Raw genomic sequence first — 25,731 nt, 5'->3', positions numbered from 1 at the left:
TAAATTATTGTATTTAATATTTTCCTGAAAGCTGCCCAGAGTGGCTAGGGAAACCCAGCCAGATGGATGGGGTATAAATAATAAATTAGTATTGTTATATTATATAAATTATTTTCCCCCATTGCTTTAAGATTTGTGGCATGGAGTTGACTCCAGTAGACACCCCCTAAGTAAGAGTCTTTGAATATGCACATAAGTTACAAATTCAAGTGTTCAGAAAACACAAGCGGGTCTGGTAACACCATGCTTCTATTTCTATACTCTTGCACTTCTATACTCAGCCATCTAGCTAACAGTATGTTCATTCCCTACACAAAACTGAGAGTCAGACACAAGCGGACTGTAGCAGTACTGAGGTGTCCATCTTTGCATTCACCTATTCTTGCCTACTTCTGCTGTTTGTTCTTGTTTGTCTTGTTTTAGAGTCACACATACAGCATAACAGAATTGCTTCTTATGTTCTAGTAGCCAGTTAGTCCCAGCAAAAGACAACTGTTTTTGCAAGTGGCATCATTATATATATTTTCGATTCCATGTTTATGTCAAAGTTAGGAGAGATGATGGCGGGGAAACAGGCCCTAGAAGTCATGCAGAAATTTCCTCAGAAGAACTTCAAGATCGGGCTGTGTATGCGAACCTTCCCACTTACAATACGGATTATCAAAATGAGACGCAGCAGGAGAAAGGCCAACTATCACAGGAAAACCAAGCAAGTGGTTCCCTTGCCGAAAGCTCCTCTCCACAATTTCACAGCATGAGAAATGAACGGCAGACAGTATCAGGTCAGAACACCCTACGCGGAGGTCCCACTGAGCTCACTGCCATCCCATGAGTAAGTTCATTGTCCTTGACTCTTACAAATTGGTTTCAATCCTCTTTGGCAAATGTGTAAGTGCTTGAATCAATGTGTACATACAGTGGTACCTCAGGTTAAGTACTTAATTCGTTCCGGAGGTCCGTTCTTAACCTGAAACTGTTCTTAACCTGAAGTACCACTTTAGCTAACGGGGCCTCCTGCTGCCGCCGCGCCGCTGCAGCATGATTTCTGTTCTCATCCTGAAGCAAAGTTCTTAACCCAAGGTACTATTTCTGGGTTAGCGGAGTCTGTAACCTGAAGCGTATGTAACATGAAGCGTATGTAACCCGAGGTACCACTGTTCAGGATTTTTCAAGGTAGCATCTTGGGAGGTTCCCTACAAGGACATGGGTTGGTTGGATGCTGTGGTCGTCTTAACTAACTCAGCCCTTCACCATTTACACTTCAAAGTGGGAAGAACATATGTAGCAAGGAGCCAACAGTACTGGTGTTGTTGCTGCCCTTGCAGTTTAGAAACCTGAGAAATACATGCCCACTTCCTCTCCCTTGGATGGAATGGAAGTAAGGAATGCTGGAATCTGAGCAAAAATGCGAAATCATTAGACAATTATCTGAGCGACACTCAGTACTGTGTCTGTGACTTTTGGGACACACACCGGGCTCTCTCTATTAGCTTCCTCCCCAGAACTTACAATGTCCACCTATTTATGCCTGTAGTGCTTGTTATGTGAGTAGGTGAGTGAATGGCTGGTGTTCCCATTTTCTTATAACAGAGGTAGTCATTCCCAGACCTCTCTCCTGTTTGTTGTGACATCATCTCTTCTTCCTCTCTCTCCTTTTCCAGGAACAGAACTTCAAGAGCACAAGACAGAAGGAAAGAGAGGAAGAAAGAAAAAGTTATGTCCACTCACCAGTTAACTGCTGAAATCAATGGGGATAATAATAATAATAATAATAATAATAATAATAATAATAATAATATATTTATACTCTGCCCATCTGGCTGAGTTTCCCCAGCCACTCTGGGCGGCTCCCAATCAAGTGTTAAAAACAATACAGAGTTAAATATTAAAAACTTCCCTGAACAGGGCTGCCTTTAGTTGTCTTTTAAAGATAGGATAGCTGCTTATTTCCTTCACATATGTCATACTGTAGAATCAGGCCCATGCAGCTTGTCTGAGACCCATCATGTTCCCCTTTATTTCTGCTCTTTTTCTACCAGAGAGAGGTTCCATTTAAGGTTTGGGACATTTTTGGGGTTACAAGCCAAACTTTAATTTCTTTAAAAAATAAATTAATTAATCAACTTTCCAATATTGTTCCAATTGCAGCCTCATTATAACAATGTCAATTTTATTCAATTAATACAATTATTAATGCCAATTATTAAAATGTCAAATTATACATTTTCATTAAACTGCTAGAGTTGATGAGTTCATTCTTCTGCATTTTTTTCTGCGTTCCAAAATTTTAATAATTTCCATTCCTTTCCATTCAGATATAATAATCCCTTATATAATGGCTACAATCTTGTGGTTCCTATTTGTGTTGGTATATTAGATAATTTATAAAGTGCTAAACCGCCAGGCAAATGTCCAGCCTAATTTTCATATTTCCCACCTGCTTCCCGTCCTTTGCTTTGTGTAAGATATTTAAAGTTTAAAAGTTATGGATAACATTTTTGTGATGTTTGGCTGGTCCCCATAATGATTTTGTCCAGTTTGTGGATTTTGACTATATATAGTTTTAATTCTATTAATGTTTATTTTTTTAATGATGGCTTCCCCCTCCTACGTTTTTAGCTGTTCTTATTTTTATCTGTAAGCTGTCTTGAGCCATTGCCAGGGGAAAGGGGGTATAAATAAATATAATAATAACAACTAATCTTATTTTGCATTTTTTCAAAAAGGAACAAGATGGTTCCTTTTGATGTTTCTGTGTACATACATGAACCTTATTCGTGCATATCTTTTCTAGCATAGTACTTAAATCTGCATTTTGTGCATTCCCACCAATTTAATGCTTTTTTAAAAAAATTAGTGCATAGTAGACTTTGTACATGAAGCAATATCTGACCGCCAGAGATGTTTAAAGCAGATTGAGAGTCAACAAGAGTCATGAGGTATTGGGTAAAAGCTATGGTTTTCCCAGTAGTGATGTATGGAAGTGAGAGCTGGACCATAAAGAAGGCTGGTCGCCGAAGAATTGACGCTTTTGAATTATGGTGCTTGAGGAAACTCTTGAGAGTCCCATGGACTGCAAGAAGATCAAACGCATCCATTCTTAAGGAAATCAGCCCTGAGTGCTCACTGGAAGGACAGATTGTGAAGCTGAGGCTCCAATACTTTGGCCACCTCATGAGAAGAGAAGACTCACTGGAAAAGACCCTGATGTTGGGAAAGATGGAGGGCACAAGGAGAAGGGGACGACAGAGGACGAGATGGTTGGACAGTGTTCTCGAAGCTACAAACATGAATCTGACCAAACTGCGGGAGGCAGTGGAAGACAGGAGTGCCTGGCGTGCTCTGGTCCATGGGGTCACGAAGAGTCGGACACGACTGAACGACTAAACAACAACAACATGTGTGAGTGCGTGCATGTGTGTATAAGTAAGTTATTAAGCCAGGGATATTCCTAAAAAATATGGACACATTTGAGATTGCTTGGCTCGCAAATAAATCGGCTTCCGAACAGCGCAAACCTGGAAGTGTTCCGGTTCGTGAGCGTTTTTTGGAAGCCGAACGTCCAACACGGCTTCCGATGCTTCCGAATGAGTTCAGGAAGCTCCTGCATCTAATTGGAAGACATACCTTGGTTTTTGAACCATTTCAGGAGTTTGAACGGACTCCCAGAACGGATTAAGTTCGAGAACCAAGGTGCCACCATACTACTCTGCCATTGTGATGAAGGCTTTTCATTTCCCTACAGCTTCCAAAGCACGATGCCCCAACTGAGACCGAAGACATCATCTATGCTGATCTGAAGAGGGAAGCCCCACATACTCAAGAGGAAGCCAGATCTTATGATGACTCTGAGGACTTAGTCTATGCTGCAGTTTTCCAGCACAACTCAAAGGGAGTCCAGGCTCAGATGGAAGATAAATAACATGGATTTCTAATAATAAGGAGGATTATTTGAGGGCTGAGAGCTAGATTTCCAGGACTCCCTGGATTGGATTGGATTGCCCAGTGAATGTCCCTGCATTCATTTCTAGCTTTGCTGTCTTTGGATTATGGGTATAGTCAGCCTACATGTCTAAATGCATATTTTTTGAGGAGACATTATGCCATACTAAAAGAGGATGCCCTATAGATTTCTCAGTGTGGTGTGAGAGTGACTTTATATTGGAGTGAGATTTTAAATTACAAACAAGGAATACAAGGAATTTTTTTTTTACCTTTACTAGCAAATTTAGTGCTGGTTCAGCTGCCAGGCATGCCCTTACCTATTTTTTCTTTTTAAGGATTGTATCGTATAATTTAGTGATTTAAACGTGCATTTACTGCTGTTTCCTTCTTTAACAGAAGCCGCTGGTTGTTGCAAAACTGTTCTGGGATTGAGAAATAAAGCAGCTTTGTGACATCATGGGTACCAGCCCACAACACCATCCATAGCTGGCATTGGCTGAAATTGTGCTTCGATGTTTTGTTGTTCTCTTCTGTTGAATGGAAATCTACATCTTTATTAAAAAATATTACAGCCATGACAGAAAGTTCCCTTTGTCTTCTTCCTTGATATATTACCTTCTTGATGAAGGCTACAAAATAACAGACCATTTTCAGGAGTGGCACATACTTATGCTGAGTTCAATACATACAACAGGAACAGAAGAAATGGCAGTTCAAAACTTCCACTTCCTTATTAAATGCAGTCAGACCTTCTTGTCATGGTATACAGCTGTCAGCTGCTCCCTTCCTTCCTTCCTTCCTTCCTTCCTTCCTTCCTTCTTTTTTGGAAGGGGATGACATTTGGGCAAACCTCAAGTTCAATCTTAACTGTTTGTCTTTTTGGTTTTTTTCCATCGCTTCCACCTGTCCCAATAAATTCAGATAGATTGATTTTAAAGAAGGAACTGTCAGCATTAAAATGACCAGACTCGAGAATTAAAACAACACTCAGCTGGCATCACATTCTATTGCTATCTTTTACAAATAAATGTTTTTCGAAACTGCAAACATGAAAATGTGGAGCCTTGATCTTAAGACTAGAAAAACGAGAAAGAGAAACTCAATTTGACATATCGGCCCACCCTTAGTCTCCCTGCACAGTAGCCAGCAACAGAGTAAGAACAAGGAGCCTATAAAGGTGATCTGGCCTTTAAGTTCTTTGAAAGGCTTATTTATCTTTCTTTTAGTACAAAGCCAGGATTTTATCATCTGTATTTTCCATAACTGTCAGCAATCTAATCTCAGTAGCACAGAATGGGTTTTGTGAACATATGTATTTGAAGAGCTGCCTTCCTGAGTCAATGGATATCTGATCACAGGAGATATTTCCTGCTGATTATAAGGATGCATGTCAGAGGCTCATGAGTTACAGACTGGGTGGTAGATAATGCCTGAACCCAGTTTCCTGTGTCATTAGATCAAATCTGGGGGCTCAAGAAAAGCAGAGCATTAACAGAGCAGAAGACACTGAGGTTGGATCTAGCCCCTGGGGACCCAACATTGCCTCATGGCTCTTGCTGCCAGCATCCTGTTGCTTTGGTGAGAATCTCAAAAGCCAAGGAGCGCCTAGAACTGGGAACTGGAGAAAAGAACATTTTCCAGTGGGAGTATGTGTGAAAGACTAAGAGATGGGGAGGGAGAGATGTTTAATTTCAGAAATGGCAAGTGTTGTGGGGTCTAGTTGGGCAAAACTTACAGATCTGCATCAAGGTTGGTGAGTCTGTGGTACTCTAGTCCTTGCTGGACTCTAACTCCCATCAGCCCCTGCCAGCTTGGCCAATAGGCAGGGATGATGGGATTTGTAGTTCAGCAACACCTGAAGGCCACGAGTGCCTTATGTCTGATCTGAGTCAAAAATGAATGGGGGATATGATTGTGATAGTTCAGCAGTAAAGCATATTGCCGTGGGACCTGTTCAGTAATTGTTTTCCCCTCCTCTTTCTAGGTTGCTCTCCAGATCAAGAGAAAAATGTGTTCAAAGGTAAGGAAATGTTGGGGCGAAGAATGTTTGGATTATGTTACGTTGACCTGCGGAGCTTTGAGACAGGTCTGCATGGAGGAGGGAGGGAGATTTGTCTATCACAATATCTTGCAGGTTCTAAGGGTTGATTTGCAGGACCCCGTTTACCATTGTGTGGTATGGGTTATTCAGTACCATTGCACATGTAGGAAAACCATGGCCTTCAAAGGGGAGGGGAGAGACTCCTTCAGGCAAGGCCTCCTTCCACCTGCCTTGCTCTACCCTCTGCTTCTCAATGTGTATTGTATTGTTTTATGTACTGTGGCTTGCCGTTGTTTTATTGATTATAGTTTAGATATTATTGTAACTGTTGAGTGGATTTCTGTTTAACTTTTATATGTTGATTATTATTTTATACTATTCTAATGATTGTTGAATGTTACTTTTTTGATGGAGGTTGCCTATTTTAAAGTTATGTTTTATTATGACATCTTTGTATTGCATTAGATTGTTCTAATGTACATTTTTTGTTTCTTCAGCTTGTATACCGCCTTGAGTATTGTAAGATAGAAAAGCGGTATACAAATTAAAAATGATGATGATGATGTAGTCGCAGCCCCTCGCTCCCCTGAATGGCCTTCTGCTTCAAATGCTTCACCTTTATGGACTTTTCCAAGCTAAGGATCAGTGTATCACTCTTCCTACTAACCCTATCAGCTCTACTGACTTTTCAAGGTTGACCACTCCCTTCCCACTAGACCATGGAGACACTAGACCATGGAGTACAAAAAGATGCAGCACACTGAGTCCACAGAGAACTGAGATCTGGGGCAGGGGAGTTTTTTATATATATAAAAATTCACCGATGAACCAAGAGTAAAGATACTTTATTTAGTCAGAGCTGCACCTAGCCCCTTGCTCTTTATATAGCCTTACCTATTTGCTTCTATCAGATTTAGCAAAAAAAAATAAATCTCACCATTATCATCAATTTAGTTAGATTAATAATGTTCTGGCAGCTCCAACCCCCCCCCCCCGATGCAAACATGATGGCTACTAGCATTTCCATAGCAACCTATAAAGACTCTATCAAACTCTACCATCCTTAGCTGTGTGAAGTGTTCATTATTCATTCTGATGCAAATTGGTCTAAATATTTTCATGCAGCTACATACATTGCATTAAAAAAACAAAAAACTGGGCTGCTTGGGCCTTTTGAATTTTTGAGTGGGTACCAAACTCTCTGTTCTCTCCCCTGATTCAGCCACCCAGCCAGATCTCAAGGGTGCCATCAGGCTCATAGACAGCATTTCGGTGGCCCTTGGTGGCCATTACATATTTTATAAGTAATTGATTGTTTCATGCAGTGTGCATTTTTTCACTTGCCCGGGATATTTTGGAAATACTTCTTCTTCTTCTTCTTCTTCTTCTTCTTCTTCTTCTTCTTCTTCTTCTTCTTCTTCTTCTTCTCCTCCTCCTCCTCCTCCTCCTCCTTCCTCCTCCTCCCTCCTCCTTCCTCCTCCTCCTCCTCCTCCTCCTTCCTCCTCCTTCCTCCTCCTCCTTCTCCTCCTCCTCCTCCTCCCTCCTCCTCCTCCCTCCTCCTCCTCCTTCCTCCTCCTCCTCCTTCCTCCTCCTCCTTCCTCCTCCTCCTCCTCCTCCTCCTTTCCCTGTTAATCCAGTGAGATCCTCCTTCCTGCTCCCAAAATCTCATTGACTCCCAGTTGGAGAGTCTTGCCTAGAGGAAATGTCACCATCCTTTGTGAGGCACCCACCACCGAAGGGCTGACTTTCTACCTGAAAAAAGGTCATCAGACAATAGCCAGTCCGAGACCAGGAGACAAAGGATTGGCTCATTTCCCCATCACTAATGCGAGCTCAAAGGATGGAGGAATGTACACCTGTTTCTATGACAATTCAAGCAAGTCTAGTTCAGAATGCAGTGAACCACTGGAGTTGCTGATAACAGGTATGGTCTTGCCTCAGATTACCCCTCGGGATCTCAGAATAGCATCCTGGGGTCACTGAAACTTGGTTCATTAGCCTCGGTTAATATTTCCATCTGCTAGATGAAAGACATAATGTAGATATGGGCTAGGAAAGTTCTCATGCAGCAATAAAATATCACCAGCCTTGGAGTGGACCAGCAGTGCAGAAACACATTAGAATTTCCCCTGCACATTAGGCAGAACTAATCCTGTACACTAATTACACAAGGGAGCAACATGTGTCACCACAATGCCTGCGGAATGATGACCAGCATGGTGTAAACTCACCCAGTCCCACACACCATTCAGAAAATCCTTGAAATGGCAGATATGACTGCAAAATTCATGGAAATATCACCTCCCGCCTCAAAATCAGGAGCTGTCCCAGTGATGACACCACAGGTCAGTCACACAAGGACAACCATGCAGGGCTGACAGGCATAGCCAAGGCAACCCTGTGATGCTTTCTGCTAAAGCAGGCCCAATTCTGCTCACCTGGAAGTAGTGTGGCATTGTGGCCAGATGCCCCACCTCTTCCTGCCCCCTCCCCTTTGCCATTGCCTGAAGGAACTCTTTCCTGCCAGGCCCTCTGGCAGATAGGAGACCTCAGAAATATCCCACCATCTGTATGACGTGATCATGGCCTGCCTGCAAATTGACCAATGGCAGGTGGCTCCAGGAGTGGCCTTTCCTGGGGAGGGGAGCAGAGTGGGTCCATAGGAAGGCTTCACTCTTGTCCACTCCTCGGGAGTAAAAAGGTGCCCACCGCTTTCCCAGCACCGCAGTTCTTTCACAGTGCCTCAGCTCACATCACGAGACTGCTGGTTCAAATACAGAGAGTGAGATTCAGGGGAAAGCTGAATTCAAAAGCAAAAATGTGCAAAATCGCAGTTCCTTGCAGTGGATGACATCAAATGATTGAGAATACAAGCCGCTTCAAGTCCATATTAGACTTCACTGTGGACAAGCCCTACATTTGGACACTGCTGTGATACTTCTAAGAACCCTGTGCTTCAGTCTGAAGCATTTTGGACCTCGATCTGAACCTTGATGTCAGATGGGAAAATTTTTAAAGTGAGAGAATTGGGTAATTTACAAGCATGGTATTCCCTGCAGGGTGGGTAAAACCTGACAAAATATAGACAAATGGGTCCAGGCTTTTGTGTTGGTCACTTTCATATAACGGAGCTGCAGATCATTTAGAGCTGAATAGGCATTCATGTTCCTGTTCCTGTGTTTAAGCTGGTGTACATCTCATTATCACAGGGTTTGCCAATGCAATGCCCATGGGTGCCGGTGTCCCTGCCATTACACCCTATGGCACTCACAAGTCTTAGCAAATGTCCCCTAAAAAAGATAGCCCTGCAATGCTGTCCACTCTGCATGGTTCAGTCTTCTCTGCATTGAACACACATCCTTAAACAGGCCCACATTTCAGTTGCTGCCAGTTTGGACACCCAATCTGTTCTCAACAAAGGAGAGGTGCAAATAACTTTTCTGTGAGTGTGTCAGTAGCTGATGTGGGGACCTTTTTCCTATTGACAGGGAGGGGGTGGATCTGAGTGACCGCAGGCCTGCACTATTGTGTGGCCCTGCTTCTTTTTCAGCTCTTTTAGATGTGGCGGCCATTTTGTCTTATGCCACACTCCCACAGAAGCCATTTTGTAACTGGCACCCAGGGCACCACCTCAACATTTGAAATGTGCCTACTAGCCCCCAAAAGTTGGCAACCTCTGCACTATTGTATAGTGTGTCCACTTTCACCTTCAATCCTTCCTGTTGTGCTGCTGCTGGCCGTAACCCTGTGGTAATTGGCTACATTCGGCGGCATGAATTTTACACATTCATCCTCATTATTTTCACATTCTAAGTTGACTTCATGCTCACAGATCTCGAGCTACCGAAGCCAAATATCACCCTCTCCCCAAAGAAGCTGATTTACCTGGGAAGTAATGTGTCTATTCAGTGCTCATTCAAAGAGGCAACCCAACGTCCTATCCAGAGGTTCTATCTCCATACTGATGCAGATAAGATGAAAGCAGATTCTGTGAAACCAGATGGATACATGGCCACATTTAACATTAGAGAAGTGCAAGAGCATCATGCAGGCAAATATCGCTGCAGCTACAGAGCACCATCAGGGGATTTTATCTCCTCCAAGTCCAGCGATGATTTGGAGTTGTTTGTCATAGGTAAGGGTTCTGATTCATTGTCTCTCAGACAAATATAGTGATCCAGCTTGCTGGATGTTTGTATTCTAGCCTTAGAGTACCTGGACTATGTAGAGCAGGGTTGGAAGACCTGTACACCTCTCCCTTGATGTTGCTAGATTACAAGTCCCATCATCCTCTGACCATTGATTATACTTGCAGAGGCCAATGGGAGCTGGAGTCCAAGGACATTTGGAGGGCCACATAAGTAAAGGGGATGAAAAAGGCCTTCCTATTTCTTCTCATGTTTCCCACCAAATTCCTGGTTTACAGCATCATAGCTGCTTCCATTAGTGAACGTTCGTCTTGATTCTAGAGAGTGTTGGAGCTTGGGTAGAGTTGGGTAGATGTCTTTCCAGGCTGAAGGACACATGGAGTGTTTCCCTTTCCATTATGCACCCTTCCACCACACAAAATTGCATGGTGTAAACAAGCCACAGCAAAGATGGAGAGTCCTTCATTAACCAACTTCTCCCTTCTTACAGATCCCTACTTTCCTAGACCCGTTATCTCTCTGGGCCCCACTGAGCTGGTTGCTTTTGGGGGAAATGTCACTTTCCAATGTCAAAGCAAAAAGTTTTCCACGAGGTTCTATATCCAAAAGTCTGGAGAAGAGATGCTTCAGCCATGCTTGGGGACTGATGAGACCACAGCTCAATGCTTTGTCTCCAATCTAGACCAGGCGCATACAGGAGAATATAGCTGCAGGTACAGCGAGTCAAAACCTTTCATCATCTCAAAGACTAGTGAACTTGTGAGATTGCTAATGACAGGTAAGAGAGTGAACTTTGCATTTACATACATCTCCCATGACTCATTATTTATCTGGGGTTTAGGTGTACCATGTCTACTGAGAAATAAGCCTCCATTGAGTTCAATGAGGCTTATCCCCAGGTAAGCATGTATACGGTTGCAATCTTAATTTGTATTTTAGTACAGAATAAAATTGGGCCTGTCTTTGTTTCCCTTGCATTAGATTTTATTCAGAGGCAGAGATAGCACTAGCATTTGGCATCCTCAGGCAGCTGTCAGAGCCCCAGCAGGGACCACTACTGTGTCTACCTTCCCTGGCCACACTTCAAATCATTTTTATGAGGTTCCCATGAGAACTGTGGGGATGGATGCTGCCATTTTAAATTCCCATCATGCCCCAATGTAATGTGGGAAATTAACATGGTGGCTCTACTGGGATACAGTTGCTGCTCACTGCTGCCGCCACCAAGTAAAGCCACTGGAAGACCCATGGAAATAGGAAGAGGCCAGCCAATGGGCACTTTGCTGAGTCCTTCCCCAACCCCTGTTCCACAAACCTGGAGGTGGCCCCATTCAAAGGGAACAAACATTCACTAGTATTCATGAAGAGAGCTCAGTCATTCCCAAACTGAGTGCCATGAGAAATCTGCTACTATGGTGTGAGAGATAACTTAAATTATTGAAGGCTGCTTTGAACCTGAGATACCTCAGAAGATGGATACCCACTGCATCCCAGCTACATTTTTTAATAATGTTCTTGATTATCAGCCTGAGGAGTAATGAGTGAGAGTCTTGTTGAGAATGCAGAAGGGACCATATATTAATCAGGCCAGCAAGTATGGTGCTTTTTGGATGCTGAGGGACTCCAGGGCCTATCAGCCTCATCCAGCATAGTCAATGATCAGGGTTGATGGGAGCCGTAGTCCAGCAACATCCATGGGGGGCATTTTGCGTAGTCCTGATAAAGGCAGAATAATGGTGCCCAGAGATTATTCTTTTCAACAAGGAGAGGGATGAGAATCTCTGTCATGAGTGGGACACACAACACATGTGACGTCTTTTCCATAGTCGCACATGCTGCTGTGTCATTTAATAACTGCATTTTAAAATAAAATAATTGTTTTCAACAAGGCTGAGATTTCAAAAAAGATCAGTAATTTTATTAAAATTTCATATTTGACAATTTTGGCACAATAAAGTTCAGAAGAAGATAATGAATGTTTATATGCTAGTTTCCACTGGGAGAAAGGACACAAGACTCTGACACTATTTATTTTGTAAAATGCAGAAGACTTTTCTTTTCTGGGAGGCCTGCCCAGAAATAAAAGTCCTTGATCATTGATTATTCTGGTGATAGTATTATGATGTTTTCATGAAGCAGTGTTTTCTTTGTTTTATTGTATTTTCATTTGTACATCGCTACAATGATCCATGGGATGGGTAATTTACAAATGACCACTTACATAAAACAAAAAATGTATGTCAGCTTTTGTTTCTGACTAATCAGAAAACAAACTCCTACAGGCATCATGTTTCTCTTTGCAAAATGGCCTAGGATTCAGTCCTAAACACCACGAAACTCAACGAGACTTGCTCATCCTAAGCATGTGTACAATTACATTGTGTACAATGTGTACAAAGCATGGGTTGATGTTTTGCAATGCTACATGCACTATTTAATCTGCTTTCTGTTCATAGATCAGAACATAGCCCGACCCAATATCTCCCTGATCCCAGGCTACATTGCACAACTGGGAAGCAAAGTCACCATTCAGTGCTCAGCCCAAGGTCCGAGCAAGAGGTTCTATCTTCATAAGGCTAAAGACAAGAAGAACCTACAAATAGCAGTGACAAATGAGGACAGGAAGAACTTCAGTATCAACAAAATGGACTGGGAGGATGGAGGGAGCTTCTACTGCAGCTACACAGAGCCCTCACAGTTCTTCACCTCTTCAGAGGCCAGTGACCGTGTGGAGCTGTTTGTATTAGGTGAGGATACCAATTACCGTATTTTTCACTCTATAAGATGCACCAGACCACAAGACGCACCTAGTTTTTGGAGGAGGAAAACAAGAAAAAAAATATTCTGAATCTCAGAAGCCAGAACAGCAAGAGGGATCGCTGCGCAGTGAAAGCAGCAATCCCTCTTGCTGTTCTGGCTTCTGGGATAGCTGCGCAGCCTGCATTCGCTCCATAAGATGCACACACATTTCCCCTTACTTTTTAGGAAGGAGAAAGTGAGTCTTATACAGCAAAAAATACGGTAAGTCCCAGTATTCTTTGTGGGAAGAAACAACTGGTATAACCGTGCTTTAAATGCTTGGTACAGGTGAGGGCTCAATTTATAGCTGAAAGTCCTCATACAAACACTTTTGGCTTAACACCAGTTTTCACGAACAAGGAAATGAAAATAGGATACAAGCCACAAGGGAAGCTCAGGAAGAAAACCTTTGGGTTGGGACTGAAATGAAGGCAGAGAATGAAGGGAAGAAATTGTAACAAGTGCAGACATCTCAGTCAGTTAAAGAAAGAGAGGAAGGAAGAGAGAGAGGAAGAGAGGGAGGGAGGGAGGGAGGAAGGGAGGGAGGAAGGAATATTTTCAATAAATAAATAAGAGCAAACTGTCAAATCTTTCTATTGGGAGAAGCTTATAATTTCTATCTGTCATGGAGTTCTAAAGGACCAGGTGCTCTAACATGAAAAAAAGAAAAAGACCAACAGGTTGACTGAATATATTTTGCTTCCCTGAAGTGATGGACAAGATGGCAGGCAACAACTTCTGAAGGGCACTATCTTGGTTTGCCCTGCAGAACTCTGTTAACATTCACAGCACTGGTGATGGGGTGGTTCCTTGTTGTCTCATTTCCTCCTTTGCACAGTTCTTATGTTACCCAAGTCTATCAGTTCTCTGACCCACACTCAATGGATCACCCTCAGGGGTAAATGTCACCATCCATTGTTAGAGCAAATATTGGCTTGGAATAGCCTTTGCCGATCAATTTCTTCCTTTGCACAGATCCCAAGTTATCCAAACCCAACATCACCCTGGCTCACACTCAGTGGGTTGTCCGGGGTGGAAATGCCACCATCAATTGCCAAAGCCAACACTGGGCTGCAAAGTTCCTTTTTGAGAAGACTGGAAAACAAATGCCTCTTCAAGCCATAGAGATTAATGGGACCATGGGCACCTTCTTCATGAAAGATGCTAACTTGGAGGATGGAGGGAACTATAGCTGCAGGTACAGCGCCAAGGAGAAACCTTTTATCATCTCAGAGCCCAGTGACTTGGTGACAATCAAGATAACAGGTACGAGAACTAACTTTGCCCATATCCTACCTAGCCCCATGCCTCATTCTTAATTTTGGGTATTATTTGAATTGTAGCTACAGGATCTGTTCTATGTCTCATAGGAAAGTACAAAGGAAGCTGCATGTTCTGGATAACTGGACAGACATATCAAGGGCTGTGGCTTAGTGGTAGAACATCTGCTTCGCATGCAGAAGGTCACAAGTTTAACCCCCCAACATGTGGCTGGGAATGCCTCTGTCTGAAACTCTGGGGAACAGATGCTGATCAGAATAGACAATAGCAGCTTCCTATGCTCCTAACATGTGCCATGCTCTTTAGGATCCCGTTCCTGCCCTAGGGAACTGAGAGAAACTAAAAAGAAGACTGCCCCCCACCAACCTTCTCTACTTAGAATTCTGCATCATGTTTTGCAGTTACTAGGCTGTTTTGCATAGTTGCATAGTTGGACTCCTAACAGATTGGGGCAGTAGCAATCTCTGTAATGGGGTGGAGTCACTCTTGTAACACCAGCTTCACTGCCGTCTATCAGGATGGAGTTGGAGTGGGCAAGAGTGGTGGTGAGGCTGGGGTGTGCAGGCACATCAGCGAGAGCATGAGATTGGCTCTGTCACCCTGCTCCATCCAGCTAAGCTGCAATGGCGTCAGAATCAGGTGGGCACCTCTGCACCTACTGGCTCTGGAGTTTTGTGTGACAGGAGCGCAGAAGTGATGGACTGACAGTGACAGTCTAGGAATGGGTTGGGTGTTCAAGAACTACTTTAGAACATTTTGGCTGAGGAGGGAACCAACAATTGCCACAAGTATAACAATCTATTCTTGAGGTCCATATACACAATGGCACAACATAAGCAGGTTCAGTAAGTCTTTTTAGGAACAGATGCAATGATGTCACATGAGTGGAGAAAGAGGGAATAACCCCAGAATTCAGCTAAGAATAGTGAGTGGCCGGACTGACTGCCAAATACTAAAGATTTGCTTGAAAACAAGACTCCAAGGTGGTTGTCTCCAATGGAAGCAAAAGCACTAAAAAAACTCAATATGGAGGCCAATTGGCCAAAATATTGGGAGATTTTAGAGCAAGACAGTGATAAATTGAAACTACAGAGTTTTGATAAATTAAAAAGCAAGGTCCGAGATTGGCTTCATTATCATCAAATAATGGAGGCTTTTAAAATGGATAGAAAAATTGGCTTCCAGGTGGAAAAATCAAAATTGGAAACAGAACTGTTAGAACCCAAAACTAAGATTCTGTCAAGAATGTTTAACTTGCTGTTGAAATGGAATACACAAGATGAGGAAGTGAAATCAGTGATGGTTAAGTGGGCCCAAGACTTGGGTTATAACATAATGTTCTCTGACTGGGAAAAGTTATGGACCACTGGTATGAAATTTACGGCATCTAATGCTTTGAGAGAGAATATTATGAAAATGATATACAGGTGGTACATGACACCAGTCAAGCTTGCAAAAATCTATCACTTACCTGATAATAAATGTTGGAAATGTCAAGAGGTTGAAGGTACATTCTTTCACCTTTGGTGGACATGCCCAAGGATAAAGGCATTCTGGGAGATGATATATAATGAGTTGAAAAAAGTGTTCAAATATACATTCCCGAAGAAACCAGAATCCTTTCTCCTGGGTATGGTCAACCAACAGGTGCACAAGAAGGACAGGACATTTTTCATGTATGCTACAGCAGCAGCAAGGATACTCATCGCACAGTATTGGAAGACTCAACAGCTACCCACACTGGAAGAATGGCAGATGAAAGTTATTGACTATATGGAGTTGGCAGAAATGACCGGCAGAATCAGAGACCAGGGAGAAGAGACAGTGAAGGAAGACTGGAGAAAATTCAAGGACTATCTACAGAAACATTATAAGATAATGAACGTTTGATGACATCGGATTGAGGGCGAATGGGTATTTGGGAAAAAGTGATTAGAGAAAGATTCAATATTTTGTCAGACTTAAGGAAATGCAACTACCTATTAGACTTTAAGAGTATTAGAAAATTAAAATATGATAGAGGGACAGAATTTGCAGACAGAATATTTGATTTGGAATACAGAGAAGGAAGGTCTGGGGAAGTCGGAGAAACAAGTTAATGTAAAGAATACAAGGAGACAAAAATTGTTTTTTAAAATGTTTATTTTCTTTGTTATATTTTGCTGTTTTGTGTTTGTGTGTGGCAGTATTTATTGTTTTTGTTATTTTTTCTTTTTTGTTGTGAGGTGTCGTCTTATGCCTGTTTGTAAAATTTAATAAAAGATTATTATAAAAAAAAAATAAAAGAGGACTGGGCAAATAAAAAAAAATAATAAAAAAGAATAGTGAGTGGCAGTTTTTTTCACCCTGAAAAGAACAGCAAGTTTCTAGCACAATATTGGTGAGGATAACCTCGAAACTGCTAGCACAATGTCTGTGAAATCTCAAAAGGCAAAACAGCTTGATAAAGCACAAAGGGCATGAGTGTGGTCTGAATCTGAACATATGACAACTGTATGGACAATACAGTTAGCAAGCGGGTTAAGGATGTTTGCCAACACTGCACTGCTGCTAGCTCATCCTCTAGACATGCACATTTTAGGACTGCCCTTGTCTAGAGGATGAGCTAGCAGCAGCGTAATATTTTTGCCGGTGAAATGGTTTAGTTCCTCAGTCATGAGTAGAATAGTGATGCTATATGCATTTTTCTCTCGCAGATCCTGATCTACCCAGGCCCAGCATGTCTTTTCATCCTAGTACAATGCCACAGCTGGGGGAAAACATCACCATTCAGTGCTCTGTCAATAATTCATACAAGGCATGCTATCTTTATAAGAATGATGGTAAGAAGGAATTACAGTCAGTAGAGACAAGTAGCTCTGATGCTGTGTTCCTCATCAACAATGTGAGTGAAGCTGACGGAGGGAGCTACTACTGCAATTATAGACCCCAGTCAGGGTCCTTCATCTCGGAGGCAAGTAATACCGTGGACCTTTACCTAGTAGGTGAGGATCTTCATTCACGATATTCTAAACTAATGCATTTTGGTGCCCAATGTGGCATATTTTGGTATAACTTGCCCCATAAACAAATCAGAATGGATGCTCAGCCAAGACTGGATATGCTCTAATCTCCACATAAGCTTTGTGCAAGCAAATCAAGATAAATGGTGCCTGGAAATGGCTCTCCTGCTGGCTTCTTCAGTGGGTTCCCTTTATGGCGGCCATCGCCTGGCTGCTGCCCTGCTAGTCCTTGCTTGCATCCTCACCACTGGGGGGGGGCAGTGGGGGAGACAGCGAGGAGTGGCTGGAGGTCCTCTCAGAGGTGTCCATGGCAAACTGGAGTGCTCTGCCGGGGCTGCTGCTGTGGTGGTGCGAGGTGTTGGTGGTGGCAGCTCCTCAGGACTGCCCACCAACTGCATACAGGGTAGAGGTGGCGGCTGCCTCAAGAGCAGTAGCAAGCCCTCTCTGCCAGCCAAAGTAGCAGGAAGAGGGAAGTGGTCCACAGCCTAGCTCTGGTCCACATTCCAGACTCTGGCAGGCTGCCCAGTGAGTAGCATCAGCTACCTGGCTGACTTTCCCAGTAGAAGATACCCATGCCCACAAAGAGGCACCCTGCCAAGGAAAAGGATTTGGGGTGAGAAGGACCAGGGTATTGTTTAAGTATATTTTTCAAAATACTTTAAATCGATCTTATTGCGCTTTGTGTGCAAATTGCTTGATTCGGTCAAGTACTTTTTGTTGTGTTTTGCTTATTGTTTATGTGTCTGGTTCAGCTACATTTGTAACAGTGTGTTTTTGCCTGACTGCAATGTGCCCTTGAACTCAGACAATGCTGTTTGCTTGCCTAGGTGGAAAACAGAGATGGGTGTGTGCAGAAACTACGCTATTGTTCAAAGTTAAAGTGTGTATTCATTGTTCTGTCCACATTGGCCCCACTGACCAATGGCATGTGGCCCCCAGAATGTTGCCCAGAAGGGTATACAGCCTTTGGGCTGAAAGAGGTTCTCTACCCTTGCTCTAAGGGGATGGACCATAGCTTAGTGGTAGGGTGTCTGCTTTGCATGCCAAAGTTCCCAGCATTTCCAAGTAGGGCTGGAAGTGTCCCTTGCCTAGAACTCTGCCTGGACCACTGCCAGTCAGTGTAGAAAATGCTGAGCTAGATGGACCAATTGTCTGATTCAGTATAAGCTTCCTATCTTCCTAAGATCCTGCTTCAGTTTGCTATCCTGTACCAGAGAACAGTTTCTGTCATGTTGTGCTGTTAGTCATCTCACTTCTGCTCTTTTTCTGTGGACAGATCCTAATTTATATATACCAACAATTTCCATGAGTCCTAGCAACTTGGTTGCCTTTGGAGAACAAGTCACAATCAGGTGTGAAACTGGGAAAGAAGCCATGATGTTCTATCTCCATAAGGATGGAGACCCATCACTAAATTGGACCATGGAAAGTGAATTATATCATGGTACATTGTCCATTCACCATGTCAGCTGGGACAACAAAGGGAGCTACAGTTGCAGCTATGTAGCAGAAAAAAGGCCAAAGGCGTTATCACTACAGAGTGACCCAGTAGAACTCCTGATATCAGGTATGGTTTCTTACTTGGCTATCTAACAGCGTGCCTTACTATATTATTTGGTTTAACAGGTTCCTATCCAACTAAGTCATACTCAGAGGAGGGCCCTTGAAATCAATGGACCAAAGTGAATCTCTTGCATTTCAATGGATCTACTCTGAGTATTACTGGCTGGCTATCACCCAAATTCTTTGAACCTTATTTAGTTAATTCTGAAATTGACATGAATCATGAAAAAATGCTACTGGGTACAAACTAGATATAAACTGGTACAAACTTGGGTAAAGTGGTGCAACACCTCCAACCCAAAGCAGGTGTGATCACAGGGGACCTGTTAGAGGGATCTAGTGGGAAGTCTGCCCAGAAGCCAAGTATAAGAGCAAACAGGCCATAGAACTTCCTGTGGGATGTAAAACTGCAGTCAAGTACAACATTCCTACAGTGGACATGTTAGGGGGTGTTTTGTACCACTCAGGAGAAGACTTCCTGTTTCCTCCTGAGCTGGGACAGACTTCCACTACATGTGACTTGAAGAGGGTCTGGTCTGTTGTACTAGCATGGAGGAGCACACAGCCTCCATGTTCTGATCAGTGTGTGTTCTCCATTTTGTATGTTGCTGTCTGTTTGGAGAAGTGACTGCTTAGTCGCAGTCACTTGGGACTAACTTTTTTATGGAATAGTTCTAGTTGTTAAGTAACCAAAGTCTGCCTTCAGGGATATGTCTGTGAACCTGAATGAATCTGTGAGTAAACTACTTTTGTATTAACGTTAATCAGATTCTCAGCCAAAGCCCACCTACAACTGTAATCAATAGAAGCCAATTTTTTCAATCCCAGAACATTGTCTTGTGCAGTTTGCCACACCTAACATTGTCTAGGCCTTTTCTCCCTGGGGCAGGAGTCACTGTGAGTGGGTCTGCAACTTGATTTATTCTTTTCCTTTTCAGAGAGCGATCACACCCTGGTGAACATCATTCGCTTTGTCATAGGTGGCCTGGTCACTGTACTCCTTGGCTATATATTGACTTTGGATCGGCGCTTCCAAAGGGAGCATGTATACTAGGTGAGATAATTTGTTTTTCTCCAACTCAATATGCCTCCTCTTTAAGAAGGAAACAAGGAAACCCAAATTGAGGTTTTTTGGGGGTGCTTGGGTATTCTTGATGTTACAGAAGAGGCCACAGCTGGATGGTATTGAGGGAAATATTTCTACCTTGTCTTTCAGGCGAAGTCTTCAGAGGTGGTTTCACATGTGTGCTACATTGATCTTTGCCTGCCTGGTGCCTTCCAGACCAAACTAGTTCTCTCATCAGCCCACATGTGCTGTCTACAGCTGCTAGGAGTGGTAGTAGTTCAGCAGCACTTGGAGGACCACTGATTCTCGTCTTTTCTTTACATGTCCCCAGATGCAAACAAAAGTTTTTTAAAAAGACAAACAAACAAACATTCATTTTCAACTACATGGGGGGGGGGGGGCATATTTTATATGTGAATGAAAATAACAGTGTTCAAATGTCCCTTGTAAAATATGTTATTATTTGCAGTTATTAGTAACGTCTTCAAGTGAGAAAATCATAAAATCGTTGAAGTCAACTGTGATGTTCTGGTGTTTATGTAAATAGTATTGTATTGTATATGTAATAATATTAGCGTTATATGAGGTAAGTGTGTAGGCAAGCTTAGCTCATTTTTTTAGTTGCTGTTTTGTTAATTTTGTTACTATTGTTTCATAGATTATACATGCCATATTGATTTGTTTATTCTATAGTATGACTTGTGCTGTATTTGTGATGTTTAGCTTATTAGTGGCTGTTTCATTAACAGTCTTTTACAGATTCTAATTGTTTTATTGATTGCCAAGGGGGTGGGTCGAGGAGCCTTGCCTTCAGTGTGTCCAAGATGTGTTGCAACTAGAGTGAGATAAGACTCAGTTCTCAGGCTTGCTTTGACAGAGCCTATTCATTAGCTTTTTGAAGCCTTCTCATACTGATAGAAGAATAACATTTTGCCTTTTCAACAGCATCTTGTGAGAAAGCAGAGGAAAAACTTTAGCTGTGGATTTTTAGAAGAGAGAAAAGGAATTTTGGACAGTTTTGAGGCCTAGTGTGACTTCGGGCCTAGGTGGGGCACCTGTCCTCACCTCCTTCAGATTTATACTGTATTTGGGAAGTTCTGTTATGTTTTGTATTACGGCTGTTCTTGTTTGTAAGCCTCTTTGAGATTCTCTTGAAAGAAAAGCAGCATAGAAATACAATAAATCATGTCAAATCAATCAAATCAAGAATAATATGCAAATCATTGGCATTTGTTGTTGGGAGGTGGGTGCTTGGAATGTTGCTAGTGAATGGTGATTGGATAGAAGTTTTGAAAAAGGAGTTTGAATTCTGCTGGGAGACAGTTGATAGAGGCAGTTGAGTTTGAAGTTGAACTTGGAGTGACAGTTGGTTGTGGATGTAAAAAGAGAGTATTTGGAGGGGAGCAGGGTTGGTATGATGGAGCAGGGCCAGAATTTTTTTAAATGAGGCAAAATAACCTGATAAATAAAAAATGAAACTGAAGGAGGTGAGGACAGGTGACCCCACCTAGGCCCAAAGTCACTCCCCCTCAATAATCACCCCAGGCCTCAAAAACTGTCCAAAATTCCCTTTCTCTCTTCTAAAAATCCACAGCTAAAGCTTTCCTCTGCTTTCCTCACAAGATGCTGTGCATAGGCAAAATGTTACTTTTATCAGCATGAGAAGGCTTCAAAAAGCTAATGAATAGGCTCTGTCAGAGCAAGTCTGAGAACTGACTTTTATCTCATTCAGTTGCAACATCTTGGACATGCTGAACCGCAAGGCTCCTCGACCCCCTTGGCTTCTCACCCCCTTTCCTGGGAAGAGTCCAAAAGAGTCCCAAGACAGGAGCTTTCTGTTCATGCTCAGGTGAACTCATAGGGCAGGACTCCTGAGGGAGGAGAAAGGGGAGGGAACTGGAAGGGGAATATATGCTCTGTGCAAATGGCTGTGAACCCGTGCTTGTTTTGTGAGTTATCACACTTGCGCCTTCTACCAGTTCATGGATGGTAGAAATAAAGCTTTTTCTCCAAAACTATTCCTTCTGTGTCTGTTTTGACTCCCATCTCCCTTTCCCGGGTGCAATACTTTTTCCCACCCGAGGGCAAAGCCTCATAAGGCTACAAAACCATGTGCTTCTCTACACTGTGATGATAAAACATTTTAATATTTCTGTTTTAAATAAATGATACTGCACACACATGCCCTTGAATGGCTTCTTAAGACGTTGTTGTTGTTTAGTTGTTTAGTCGTGTCCGACTCTTCGTGACCCCATGGACCAGAGCACGCCAGGCACTTCTGTCTTCCACTGCCTCCCGCAGATTGGTGAAACTCATGCTGGTAGCTTCGAGAACACTATCCAACCATCTTGTCCTCTTTCGTCCCCTTCTCCTTGTGCCCTCAATCTTTCCCAACATTGGGGTCTTTTCCAGGGAGTCTTCTCTTCTCATGAGGTGGCCAAAGTATTGGAGCTTCAGCTTCAGGATCTGTCCTTCCAGTGAGCACTCAGGGCTGATTTCCTTCAGAATGGATAGGTTTGATCTTTTTGCAGTCCATGAGACTCTCAAGAGTCTCCTCCAGCACCATAATTCAAAAGCATCAATTCTTCGGTGACCAGCCTTCTTTATGGTCCAGCTCTCACTTCCATACATCACTACTGGGAAAACCATAGTTTTAACTATACGGACCTTTGTTGGCAAGGTGATGTCTCTACTAAGTAGGAGATATCTAATAGTCCACAGTATCCGTGTTGGCTCTGGGAAGAAAGGAAGTTTAGAAATACCTGTCAAAAATCCAGCTGTACACCTGACAAAGAGCAAGAAGCTGGCAGTAGCATCTCGATGGGGGGCGGGGGGGCTGTGCGCCCCAGGTTCCATGTCTGCGGGGGTGACAAGAAGTCACCCCGTGGGGGCTTGTGGCAGCACGAGCAGCCATCACGCCAACACAGCCGTATGTGGAGGATCCTCCATTCCCCGCTGCAGCCACAAGCAGAGGATCCTGGGGCCCGCAGCAAACCGCTAAGTACAGCACATGTATGGCATCGCACGCATGCACCATACGTAGCGCCGCCGCACATACGCTGTATAGCGGTTTGCTGCTGCCGCCGCTCCAGCACCGTATGGATGGTGCAGGGATCCTCTGCTTGCGGCTGCAGCCGTGAATGGAGGATCCTCCGTTCACGGCTGTAGCAGTGATGGAGGGATCCTGGCACCATCTGTACGGTGCTGGAGCAGCGCCCTAGGTGTCACAACGCCTTCATTCGACCCTGGAAGCTGGTACAGAAGACTTGAGGGCAGTCTGTGTTTGGTGCCAGCTGAGGGCATGGCAGCATGACAACAACAACAACCTGATATTTACAAACAAGGCAACTCTTTTTTTTTTAAAGGACATATTTCTACTCTCCAATATCAAATATCATCATCATCACCACAGGCATTGTGAATGCAGAAACTTAGATTAGTATTTTTTTTCGTTTGCGTGTGCTTAATTTTAATTTTCATGCAATTGTATGGTTCTGTTCTGTTTTCTCTTTAATTCATTGTGTCATTGAACTATATGGTTTTGGTTTTGAATGAATAAAAATAAACATGACAAAAACATCATTGGAATTGTATTTTTTAAATCTCTTTTGTAAGTTGCCTTCAATAAGTTCTCACTCAAAAAGGCAATCTATAAATATTTCAAGCGAACAATAATAACAGCAATATTTTCCATTTTTTCCTTTGGTGCTTTAATATTTACTGACCTATTTGTTTAATCACATTCATATTCTGCCTTTCCTCCTAGAAGCACAAGGCTACAAAAACAGAACCATTCCCCCTCCATTTTATCCTCCTAACCACATTTTATGCTTTGTATGCAGAAAACCTGGGTTCAGGCCCAGATTCCTCTGGACTAAGTTTAGAAATGAGAACCCTGCTTAAAACTTTGGAGAGTTATTACAGGCAATATGGAACTAGATTGCCCGAAGTCTGCCATATATTGTAATTTGTATACCACTTAATCATGGTCCTCTCTAAGTGTTCTGTAAGGCAGATCTCTGTGTTACTAACCCAGCTTGGTTAGCTAGGACTTACTGTGGGGGGAAGAAATCTGATTCAGTTCTCATATACAGGCAAACCTTCTAGATTCATGCTTTCTAAAACGATATGCAAACCAAAACACAGCCGTCTTTTGAAATTCACACTTCTCAAGATATTGCAATGCAGTGTAATGTGTACAAGAATAATTTTGCTAGGTAAAGTTTGCATAAAAATGCATATACTAATGCAAATAACATTAACACTTTTATTATATATGGAAAAAACTGCATTGCAAAAATAGGCCTTTTAAGCAAAATTGCATGCAAAGATGAAAAGGAGAAATTTGTACTAAACTGATGGATTTTCAAGAGAACCTGTTTTGAAAAAAGTTCTGGGACTGATGTGGGACTCTGGAGAGCTGTTACAGATGGAAAATGAGAAAGAGGGACTAGCTAAAGCTGACGGAGTTCCTCATTGCTAGCTAAGGCAACCTTCCTGGCTTCCTACATTGTGGGTGAACATTCTGTAAGCAGTTCTGGTCTCTTCTTGGTACAATAATCAGCATGAAAGTAAGGGGAGCTGTGGCGAAAAAATATGTGGTATCAGATCATATGTGGTATGCAGATTGAGAGGCTTACGGCAAAGGATGGAGTGGGTGATAAAATGATATTGCACATTTCCCATGCCCTGCAAAAGTAATCTGCAAACTAACTGACTTGGAGACTGACATTGGAAGCAGGACTTAAAGACTTCTGCTTTGCTTCATCATGAGACTTGTCCTCTTCATCCTCTTTTTCGGTGAGCAAAAAAGCCAAGGATTTGCCCCAACTGGGAAGGAAGTGTGTGTGTGTGTGTGTGTGTGTGTGTGTGTGTGTGTGAGTGAGAGAGAGAGAGAATGAATTTCAGCATGACAATAGTTGTCCGATCTCAAGCTTTGGCTTTCTTCCTCTTCAGGGCCTTCATCTCAAATCTAGCCAACTAACATTCCTGCACATTTCGACTTCCTCTTGAGGCCCTCTTTCCAGCAGGAGATTGGGGAAGATGCATCACCATGCATTGCAGATGCACTTTTTTTTTTAAGGGGGAGGAGAGGAGGCAGCAGTGGCAAAGCATTTACCAGTTTTCATATTGGGCCAGCTCTGCCCATGGTGCTGCTGGGCATATGGTGCTGGCAGGAACAGTTCATCCTGGCCAGTGCTGCTGAATGGAGAGGAAGAGACAGACTGAGCCACAATCACTGGAGCAGTGTAGTTGGGGAAAGGTCTGGGACTCTTTTGTTTGTGGCCAAAACAGAAGAGAGATCTGGGATTGGAGTTCCTGCTGCTGAAGTTATTTATTTAGAAAAACACTTCTCTTCACTTTGTTTCTCCAATCTAAACCTCTCTACCAGTTGCTAGATGTCCCACTCAGGAAGCTGGGCATTTGCAAGCCTGAGTGGTCCCACTCCAACTGCCTTTATCTAAAAAAATGAAATATTGTGCAATCCATTGGACCTCTTCCACCTTCTCTATTTTAGCATTAACTGAGCATGGGGGAAAGGGATTGGAGGGGAGAGGATGGTTGAAGCGTGAGATGATGCAGCAGGGGAATGTGTGTGCATGTGGTATATGCATGTAAGAAAGAGCTAGATCTCTCATTTCTTTGCATGAGCATTGAGTTCACTGTTGTGAGCTCACAATCTGAAACCTGTAGTTAGGGGACTGAGGAAACCTTTGGCCTACGGGCCATTTTCCCCAATCTCCACCCACCTACACTACACCTGATGTCATATGTGAGACAGGTACAGATATGACTACTGTAGAACAAACAGAAGCCTACAGTGAGCTCCTGCTTGTTCCCTTGTGAGCAGGGCTCCCTTAAAGTGCTAAGCAGTTGACTAGGCAG

The 25,731-nt window shown here is 42.9% G+C and overlaps 1 protein-coding gene across 4 annotated transcripts in view; it reads left to right on the top strand.

The window, feature by feature from the left end:
* Positions 1-4,864: 4,864 nt before the first annotated feature.
* Positions 4,865-25,731, top strand: part of LOC310662324 (leukocyte immunoglobulin-like receptor subfamily A member 2) — a 36,927-nt gene continuing 16,060 nt past the window's right edge. The window contains exons 1-11 of one of the 4 annotated variants that reach the window (XM_083409121.1): positions 4,866-5,523; positions 5,930-5,965; positions 7,624-7,910; positions 9,819-10,121; positions 10,625-10,912; positions 12,591-12,881; positions 13,909-14,199; positions 16,911-17,198; positions 18,493-18,783; positions 19,718-19,833; positions 19,996-20,229. In XM_083409121.1, coding sequence (XP_083265247.1) covers positions 5,492-5,523; positions 5,930-5,965; positions 7,624-7,910; positions 9,819-10,121; positions 10,625-10,912; positions 12,591-12,881; positions 13,909-14,199; positions 16,911-17,198; positions 18,493-18,783; positions 19,718-19,833 — 2,223 coding nt within the window. In that variant the 5' untranslated portion in view covers positions 4,866-5,491 and the 3' untranslated portion in view covers positions 19,996-20,229. Of the gene's footprint in view, positions 5,524-5,929; positions 5,966-7,623; positions 7,911-9,818; positions 10,122-10,624; positions 10,913-12,590; positions 12,882-13,908; positions 14,200-16,910; positions 17,199-18,492; positions 18,784-19,717; positions 19,834-19,995; positions 20,230-25,731 lie in introns of those variants that run through there. The other 3 variants (XM_083409122.1, XM_083409123.1, XM_083409120.1) reach the window with 3 other exon arrangements.

This window comes from Podarcis tiliguerta (genome assembly GCF_965153285.1).
Source record: "Podarcis tiliguerta genome assembly, chromosome: 13".
Taxonomy (NCBI): Eukaryota; Metazoa; Chordata; class Lepidosauria; order Squamata; family Lacertidae; genus Podarcis; species Podarcis tiliguerta.
Note: the sequence above shows the minus strand (reverse complement) of the source record. Positions and strands in the feature narration are given on the sequence as shown.